This window comes from Daucus carota, chromosome 5 (assembly GCF_001625215.2).
Source record: "Daucus carota subsp. sativus chromosome 5, DH1 v3.0, whole genome shotgun sequence".
Taxonomy (NCBI): domain Eukaryota; kingdom Viridiplantae; phylum Streptophyta; class Magnoliopsida; order Apiales; family Apiaceae; genus Daucus; species Daucus carota.
Window position 1 is genome coordinate 43,851,813 of NC_030385.2, and position 10,756 is coordinate 43,862,568.

A 10,756-nucleotide genomic window follows, 5' to 3' on the forward strand; every position below is an offset into this window, starting at 1 on the left:
TGATAGATAAGATCTAATAAATATAAAACCCGTATTAAAATATATAAAATACTAAAATATAATACTAGAAGATATCGGATATACTATTAATAAAAATTAAAATAAAATTTTATACAGAAAAAATACACTAAACGCCTAATCTTGAAATGCTTCTTCCTCATATTTCAACATCCTCGCCGTCGGCGGCTCTCGTCATTGCCGGCGGCTGCATCCGACGTGGTATGCATATTTACAAAATCTCAGCATCTTCTCATGGCCAATCTCCCAAACCTCTGAGGTCTCTCTCTCTCTCTCTCTCTCTCTCTCTCTCTCTCTCTCTCTCTCTCTCTCTCTCCCTCCCTCCCTCTCAGATATATGTCATATTTGTGTGTAACTATATGATTCCAAGTTCTAAAATTTATAAATGTGATTGTATGAAAGAATTGATGCTATGTATAATGTGCAGATATGCTGTGCTTGGTGCTGGCTTTGCTGGTTTGTCTGTCACTTGGCACTTACTACAAGTACATATCCCCTCTCTTTCTATATGTATCTCATTGTGTTAATCTTCTGGAATCTGTAGAAGTGAACAACAAATCTGTAAAAAATATGGTGTGTGTTTTCATAGCACGTGTAACAATATAAAACATGAAAACCAACCCCAAGCACAAGCAAGTCATAGTATTCCGCCAACCACTGCACAAGACTATGTATATACATGCCAAGAGAAAGTTACTACAGTAAATATTATAGTGACAGGTACCCATATTGATAGAACGGAAGGAATTCAAGACATTACACACCTATTTCAACAAATGAAGAAGTAGATCTTCTCACTGATACGATAAAGGAGAATAATTGGCCTTTACAGAAGTCAAGCCTCACCTCATGTTTTAATTAGTACTAATACTAGTAGTACTATTGACTACTCTGAACCCTGTAAGATCTTATCATTTGATCTCTTTTCTTGACATACATATATATATATAGGGGTTTGTTCAAATACAAACCAACTTTATCATAAAAACCTAAAAACCAATTTCAAAACTAAACAAATATCCCCCCAAACTCTTAAAAACTAACAATATCACCCCCCCTAGCTTTGCCATCAACTTCCCCAAACTTACACTTTCCACCCCGCCACGTCAGCGCAAGGGGTCCCCCACTGCTGACGTGGCACTGCCACGTCATCTGCCACGTCAGCACCTGCTGACGTGGCACTTCCACGTCATCTGCCACGTCAGCAGTGGGCTGACCCAGTACTGACGTGGCAGCTGATGTGGCAGTGCCACGTCAGCAGGTGCTGACGTGGCAGATGATGTCAGCAGTGGACCCCCCGGAAAAATAATAAAAATAAAAAATAAAAAGATTGGAGTGCTCATAGCAAAAATGGGGGTGGAAATAGTGGTTTTTAGGTTTGTATGAGAGTGTGGTTTGTAGTGGAATAAGCCCCTATATATATATATAAATATATATATATAGGCAATTGACCAAATACAAACCACTAAAATAAAAACCAAGAGAAACTATACTTAAACGACATCAACCACCCCTATATGTCATCACTTACCCCCTATATGTCATCACCCATCCAGGGCACACCGTCGGGCCCACCGTCGGCCCCACTCAATCCACTCGGGCCCGCTAGAGCCAAGGCTCCGCACAGGCCTAAACATGCTGCAGACAGCCTAAAGAGCCAAAACTTGGCCCCACCATTGTCCCATGTTCCCACAGTCCCACTAGGCCCCACTTAGACCCCGTCTAGGCCCATCGCGAGGTCCATCCCCGGTCCCAAAACCCTTACCATTCTACTTAATCGCATTGGTATGTATTTAGTTCGTATTTTAGTAGTTTGTATTGGAGTAGACCATATATATACATATATATATATATATATATATAGAGTAAGGTTCGAGGGAGAACCTTATTATCAAGAGAACTGAGAGATCCAATAACAACCGTAGATATATTCTAATATTATAATGATTTAAAACCCATTAATTTAATGGCATTATTGTAATAATCATGTATATGCCGGGTAAACGGCTTTCTATTTTGGACCTGATCAACAAAGAATCTTTTAAACATGGAAATTTGTATCACATTTAATTGCATACAAATCAATCACAATAAAATTTTAAAAGGAAAGATTATGCAATATTCTCATTATTTAGATATATAGAAACACATATAATACAAAACATACTCTTATCTTCTACAATCACAGACGTAGAACAACTTAGATGCAGAATTCCATGATGGAGAACAGCGAGAAAATTACAAGGTTTGCATTCTATCTTATTAATGTTCAGTGGGTGTTTTAATCGATTATGTTAAATAATCTCCATCAATTCTGCAAGTCATCTTCATCCGTAGAAATGGACTCCTACAACTCCTGTTACCAAGATCAAGATTATCAACCAGAAGATGAAGAAACGATATCTCTTAGTGACTTCCAATTGATTTCCGACGAAAACAATTTGCACGAAACAGCGGATCAGTTCTGCAAACGTCAAGATCTTCCATCACAAGTAGAGACAAATGAGATTTTCGAGTTTTCGAGCTACCCTAGTTCCACCATGTCTCATGCAGAAGATATCATCAATTGCGGTAAGCTCGTGCCTTTCAAAGAGCAAGATCATGGATCACAAAATTTATATGGCCGGCGCTGCCGGTCAGAGCCGTTGCCCGAGTTCAAGATTAGTGGTCGTCAATCCAACACCACCAATATGAAGATGAGAAACAGCAGGTCTTTTGATTATCAGAAACTAAGCAGAGACTCAAGCACGAGCTCTGATTCACCGGATTCTTATCGAAACAACAGTCCCGGGTTATAAGATTCGACGGCAGTAGCCTAAGGATTCCGAAACCTAGGTGTAGGGGTGTGCACGGGTCGGTTCGGCTCGGTTTCTATCTAAAACCGTTACCGAACCGTGTATTTCGGTTCGGTTCGGTTTTTAGGAAGAAACCGTAACCGAACCGTTGCAAACGGTTTTTTTCGGTTCGGTTAACCGTTGGTCGGTTTCGGTTTTTTTCCGGTTTTTATATGATTAGAAACTACTAAACAAATTTAATACTTTTATTAATTTTAGAAAAATATTTATATACTTATTATATCAATTTTTCTTACTAAAATATATAATTAATATATTGTTGCATATATATATATATAATATGTTATATATAATAATATATAATAAATGTTGTATTTTTATTATATATTATATAAACGATTTGGTTTTTTGGTTCAAACTACTATACAAATTTAATACTTTATTAATTTTAGAAAAATATTTATATACATATTATATCAATTTCTCTTACTAAAATATATAATTAATATATTGTAGCACATATATATAATATGTTATATATAATAATAAATGTTATATTTTTATTATATATTATATAAACGGTTCGGTTTTTCGGTTCGGTTTTAGGGGTAAAACCGTAACCGTTACCAAACCGTTATATCGGTTCGGTTCGGTTACGGTTTTTTTCGGTTTTTGTCGGTTACGGTTTTTTTCGGTTTGGTTTTTCGGTTTTTCGGCTCGGTTTCGGTTTTCCGGTTTTTTTTGCTCACCCCTACCTAGGTGGTATATTCTAGTCAAATAATATCAAGGTTTTACTAATTTAACCTTGATTCATTTAACTATTCTGATAAAAATCTATTAAAAAAGATTCTTTTATGCATTTTAAAAGACATTAGTGTTCCTCTGTAAAAGATATCAATTTTTAGTATAGATTGTAGATTTTTTTTTTTTTATCAAGATTCCATTATGCGTTTTATTAGATTAAAGATGATTTGTGTAAATAGCATGTAATTATTCCATATCAGCGAGCATTTAAATGTGATTCTTTTAACTATTCCTACAAAATTCAAGTGAATTTCTATATATATTTAAAAATATTTTAACTGTTTAAATATTATTACTCTAGTAATTGTATATAATATCTTTGATAAGATTCAATTATGTGTTTTCATAACACACTTAAGAGAATTTTAAATTACATTAAAGATTATTTTAGAGAACTTTTTTTTTTTTTTTGATGAAGGATTTTATAGAACCTAGTTGAATTTTAATACAGTTATATTCTCTTAAGGAGTCTACTTGATTACCACCGTACTTATCATTTTTATCTATAAAAGAAAAGTTGTGGAAACAAATTACTAACTAATTTTTCATTACTAAAATAAAATATAATAAAATTATATTTTCATTTATTTAAAACACCTAAAAGAATCTCCCGACAGATAATATTTCTCAAACAAATAATTGTGTATTTATTTTAATACACAAATATATTCTCTCAAATGTTTTAAATAATTGAATTTTACTACAGTTATATTTCTTTTAAAGAATCTTCTAATTACTGTCATATCTATCTTTTTAAAATTAAATATTAATATAATTATATTCTCCTGAATAATCTACTAATTCCCGTCATATTTATCTTTTTATCTGTAAAAGAAAAGTTGTGGAATCTAATTACTAACTAGTTTCCCATTATTAAAATGGAATATAATAAATTGCAATTTTCATTTATTTAAAACACTTAAGAGAATCTCCCGACAAATAATATTTTTTATAATAAATACTTGTGTATTTTATTTTAATACACAAATATATTCTTTAAATTCCTTTAAATAATTGAATTTCATCATAACTATATTCCTTTAAAAACATCTACTAATTAACTTCATATTTATCTTTCTAAATAATCGAATTTTAATAAAATTATATTTTCTTAAGGAATCTATTAAGTACTGTCATATTTATATTTTTTATCAGTAAAAGAAAAGTTGTGGGATCTAATTACTAAGTAATTTCTCATTATTAAAATATAAATTAATAAATTAATATTTTTATTTATTTCAATATTTAGTTGAATTACTAAATATTATATTATGCTAAGATTCTATATATGTACACTTAAAGATTCTTATAAAAATTATATATTTATATATTAGTTTGGGTTCGGAACTTCACATGAAAAAAAATTATCATTTATGTATTAAATTTTGAAATTACTTTTGAACACACACAACTATGCGAAAAAACATGTATTTAGATTTAAATCCTGAAAATCTATGAAAATTACAGCGTTCTGCGGAACCCTACTGGTTCTATGATTCTATTTTAAGTATTTGTTCTCTTTTGAGGCTAGCGCGACTCTATAAAAATAACATTTAGTAATAGATTTTAGTATATATATAATAAATTATAATTCAAATTAAATTGAGATTCTTTAAAATGTTCTGAGATTCTTTAAAATGTACGCTCAAATATCAAAGAATGGATATAGTAGAAATTTTAAATATTTATTTATAAAATTGACATAAAACATCTATTTTAAGTAATTGAAAGAATATTAACACGGTGAACTATATTTAAGTTTTTTTTAAAGAATCTCAAAATTTTATTATTGAAAAATAATACTAACTTAATTTATATTTAAAGAGCACTTTATAGAATTCCTAAGAAGAAAACATATAAGTTTGCTATAATAGATTTCGCAAGTTAATTCTGTAACTAAATACTTATACAATATTTTGAAGAATAGTAATTAGAAAACTAAATATTTATACAATATTGAAAAGAAATATTTCATGGATAATAAAGTACTGATTTATTAAACGTGATATTTACACAATATTTGAAAGAATCTCTGATGAAATAAATATTTTCATCATGGTCAATCTTTTGAAAATTTGAAATTCAAAGTTAATATACATTGAATGTTCTCGTTGATTGATTAAGACTTGGAGAATATAAATAAGGAAATCAATTGATTACATATCTTATTATTTATGTTAATCGAATCATTGGTCATAAATGAATATTTGCCCAAAAGATATTTTTTATTGATATCCGATTATACCCTTTACTAAATCATTGATAAATATATTCACTAAATCTTCTAATTATAATAGCCATTGGATTAAAATGACTGATCTACGGTAGATAGGCTAGTTCCCTCGGTTCTCTCGATAAAAAAGTTCTCTTAGGATCTTAATCCTATATATATATATATATATATATATATATATATATATATATATATATATATATATATATATATATATATATATATATATATATATATATATATATATGATTTGTGGCATTTAAAGCTTTTTTTGACCATGAGAAACTTAAAGTCTCATGAACACGACATAATGCATATATATATATATATATATATATGATGCATCTCATTGTGTTAATCTTCTGGGCTCTGCAGAACTGAACAAAAAATCTTGTAATTAATGCTTAAAACCCCAAGAAAACATAATGTGTGAAAAGGAACTTAATTTGCAGCATACTTCTAAGGAATCCCATGTCTGCATCGACATTTACGATGATGTTGGAATTGGTGGTGGTGCTTCTGGAGTTTCTGGAGGACTCCTGCACCCGTATTCGCCTAAAGGTTTTTCAATTTCTCCTACAATTATGAAAAAAGAAAAAAAAATGCTTAGATGGAAGACATTTTGTTTACTAGCATCTGTGTATAGTTTAAGATGAATATTAAGTTGGGGTGCGTTTATAAGTCTAGTTCTTGACAGTTAAACCTCTTTGGCGGAGCATGGAGTGTTGGGAAGAAAGCTTGAAGCTTTTAAGCATTGCTGAAGCGGCGGTGGAACCTAATAAGTTGAATGGTGGAAGTCAAGGATTGGGTGGTCATGATTCGGACGATTTCATAGTCAGGAGAAGGTTTTCTTTTGACATATGTTTCGTACTTTGTAGGATTCTGTTGTCTGATATTAGGAACAAGTATTCTTTGAGCTATGTTCTTTTTCCATTGTGCGCTTATACTAGTGATGTGATTGCCATATCTGTGATTAATCCGAACACTAATTATGTGTTGCATGAATAATATTTTCATGTATACAAAGTGAGCCATATAAAAATCAACAACATCAAACATGTTCGATAAAGAAAACAAATATTATAAAAAATAATCAACAAATATGTCTCAATAACAGTTAATTTATTGACCTTTTCATCCATCAATGTCATATACAGACTATATTCTCCACTGTTTCGATTTGTCGACTCCCACATCCGACAAACTCTTACTCTTGTTAGCCAATCATCTTTATCGCCATTCAAAGCATCTTTATCGTCATTCAAAGCATCTTTATCGCCATTCAAACATCTAGCATAGTGTAATCGAAGACAAATAAGCTCAAAAAAAATTGTGTGTATTAAATTTTATGATGTCTAACCTGAATGAATTTATTGGGGCTGATTTGAGAAAAGGACCGGCTTATCAAAAATTCTTTTGGTTTTTGATATACACAATTTCTAAAAATATGATGATAGTTTCAATTTCTAATTTGATCTTGATATTTTGAAAAAGGCAGTTTTGAAACTTTCTTCCAATATATTCGAAACTAAAAAAGGTAATTTTTAATTTTGATATTTTTTTCATCCAAAAATTCCAAAAAATTAGAAAATATCAAAAATTCTTTTGGTTTTTGATATACAACTTTTCCAAAAATATGATGATAGTTTCAAACTCTGATTTGATTTTGATATTTTGAAAAAAGTAATTCTGAAACTTTTTTCCAATATATCCGAAACTAAAAAAGGTAATTTTTAATTTTGATATTTTTTTCATCCGAAAATTCCAGAAAATTAGAAAATATCAAAAATCCTTTTGTTTCTGATATACACCTTTTCCAAAAATATGACGATAGTTTCAAATTCTGATTTGATTTTGATATTTTGAAAAAAAGGCAATTTTTATTTTTTATATTTTTTCATTTAAAAATTCTAGAAAATTAGAAAAATAGAACAGAGCTCTCTGAGAGGCGCCACCTAAACGCCCCATGCTTCTCCTTTATATAAGTATATTGAATTGATTTAATATTAATATTTGTATAATAAAATAATTTTGTGGCTGTCTATAAAAAGTATATTGATAATTCAAAATTAATATTTGTAAGATAAAATAAATTTTATATTATAAAAATCTTGATGTAATACCATTAATAATATATAAAATTGCAAAATTGGACTATAATTCATGGTGAAAAAACGAAAGACTTAATTAACAAAAAAACTATATAACTATCGTGTTTTTTTCAATTTAATCATAATAGTATATTTGTTGCAGGATAATGCAAGTAACTTTAAAAAATTTTATTTTAAAAACCCAATCTGACTAGTTCATAACCATAGTTAAATTAAAATTAAGATGGGTGCCACATATATTATCAAGTTATTAATTAAATTATTTGGTACATGAGTTTTATTAATACTTTTGTCATCTCATTAAGGGTCAAAATCCTAATTCACAATCTACACAAACACAGAGCATACTAAAACTTATGTTCGAAGGCGACGATGTTAGTGTGATTATTTGAAACCACCGTCTATCAGGTACAATTATCGATTATTTTTCATGCTATTTATATTTTTTTATATTGAATTGATAATTTTATTTAAGAAAAAATAGATTTTTTCGCCACCAAACTTATTATGTAATTAGAAATTTAGCACAAAACTATGATTTTTTTTGTCACTGATGTTAGGTTCGGATTTTTTTTTGTCACTGATGTTAGATTCGGATATGATTATTAACACTATATTATTCTTTTTAGCATTATTAAAATATTGTGGTAGTTTGCAATATTTTGGTGATCTGATAATGAGAGTTTGACGCACTTCTAAAAAATTTAATTTCATAAATTATTTTATTATTTTTTTTAAATAAAAATTTATCATTTGAATATTTATACACAAAAAAAAATGTAAATATAGCTGAATTTTTATGTATGCATAATAAATTGTGTAAAATTTTAAAATTAAATTAAAAAAATTGATGTCTTGTGCTGCATGTGACATTCAAGTTAGCTATGAACTAACCATGGTTAGAGATTCATTAAAATTGGGTTATGTCAAATTGATTTTGTATTACTTAGTTGCATTATTCTGCAACAAAAACAGTTTTATGGTTAAAATGAAAAAATCACATAAGTTTAATAGTTTTTTTGGTAATTAGGTCAAAACGAAAATAAATTTATACACGTAATTAACAATTTAAAGTGTACAACGAATCTTAATTTTATTTATTTTTTTTTTTTGAAAAGTAATCACGTTCTTACATTAGCACTTTCCTCCAATTTTTTTGGATTGATTGTGCACAAAAACATCTAACTTAAATCCGTGAGATAATGGTCTATAACTAAGTTTGCTTGTAACAGCCTTTATTTTTTAATACTGTATAAACAGTCTTCACTTAAAAGTTGTTTAAACGGAGCAAACAAATAATGAATGAATAATTTTTTCTTGTATACAAAGTAAATCATATAAAAATTAACAAAAAACATGTCCAATGACCGAAACAAATATTATAAAAGAATAACCAACAAACATATATCATTAACGATTAATTTATTGATATCATCCATCAATACCATGTCAACACTATATTCTTCTTTTCCCATGTTTGGATTTGTCGACTCCCGCATAGCGGTCTATAACTACCTTTGCTGGCAACAACCTTTATTTTTTTAATACTGTATAAACAGCCTTCACTTATCGTTGCAAAAGAACGACACCACCGAGTTAGGAATCGAGCAAAAGAACTCTCCTCACATAGAGGTAGGGTTGTGGTATTGAGAGAGGAGATTGTGTTTAGATTATCCAAAACCCTACAATCTATAGGGGTATTTATAGGTGCAGAGAGACTTGTGTGCTACTCTTTCCCATAATTAAATAATCTGAAACAAAATCAGATTAAAATTTTCAAGCTACTATATTCTATAAATTATCTGAAACCTACAATCTATAGGGGTATTTATAGGTGCAGAGAGACTTGTGTGCTACTCTATCCCATAATTAAATAATCTGAAACAAAATCAGATTAAAATTTTCAAGCTACTATATTCTATAAATTATCTGAAACAAAATCAGATTCTGAAACTTGCTTCTAATATACCCAAAACTAAAAAGGATAGTTCTAATTTTTGATATTTTTAATCCAAAAATTCCAAAAAATTAGAAAAATAGAACGGAGCGATGTGAGAGGGGCCACATACACGCCCCTCGCTTCTCATTTATATAAGTATATTGATTGAGTGGTTCACAAATTTTATTAAGAAATTAGTAGTTTGTTTGAGACCTTATCGATGGTAATTGTATTTAGTTACACTTTATATGCTATTTATTTTATAATTTTCCTTGTTGGTCATCTTCTCTTTGTTTCCTTGCAATCATAAGACAATAAACAAAGTTGGCAACGGAGGGAAACACCGTCCAATGCTAAAAAAGCGTTGTACGTAGAAAAAATGAATTTTTCCCGTTCAGCCCTGAAAAATGTTTGACCTACTAAAATTTTGTTTTAATCCCGACCACTGAATATTCATCAAACGATCAGGTTCACTGGATATCAACATAACATATATGCTAGGGACCTGAACCCTAATAATAATAATTCATAACCAGTAAGCCAACATCCACCAGGCTAATCCGTACGGTACAAAAAATCAGGGCAGTTAGAAATAAGTCAAAACTTATAAAAAAGATTATTATTATATTTTTAAATTTTTTTTTTCTGATTTTTATATTTTTATATATAAATATAGTTTTATATTTTTATATATACAGAAAGGATATTATTTATTTTGTATTAATTACATGATGACGTCGTGCCTGATGAATTTTTGAAACTTCTTTGCTTATTTCAAAAACATTTTTTTAGGAATCGACAATACTGAACTAGAGCATATTAAATATTGACTGTTTAGTAACTATTCTCTCTTCCC

The 10,756-nt window shown here is 29.3% G+C and overlaps 1 protein-coding gene across 3 annotated transcripts in view; it reads left to right on the plus strand.

Moving 5' to 3' along the window:
• Window positions 1-106: 106 nt before the first annotated feature.
• LOC108220580 (uncharacterized) overlaps window positions 107-10,756 on the plus strand; it is a 34,856-nt gene continuing 24,206 nt past the window's right edge. Inside the window, exons 1-4 of one of the 3 annotated variants that reach the window (XM_064094251.1) lie at window positions 107-277; window positions 446-503; window positions 6,303-6,411; window positions 6,548-6,695. In XM_064094251.1, coding sequence (XP_063950321.1) covers window positions 147-277; window positions 446-503; window positions 6,303-6,411; window positions 6,548-6,695 — 446 coding nt within the window. In that variant the 5' untranslated portion in view covers window positions 107-146. The remainder of the gene's footprint in view (window positions 278-445; window positions 504-6,302; window positions 6,412-6,547; window positions 6,696-10,756) is intronic. The other 2 variants (XM_064094249.1, XM_064094252.1) reach the window with 2 other exon arrangements.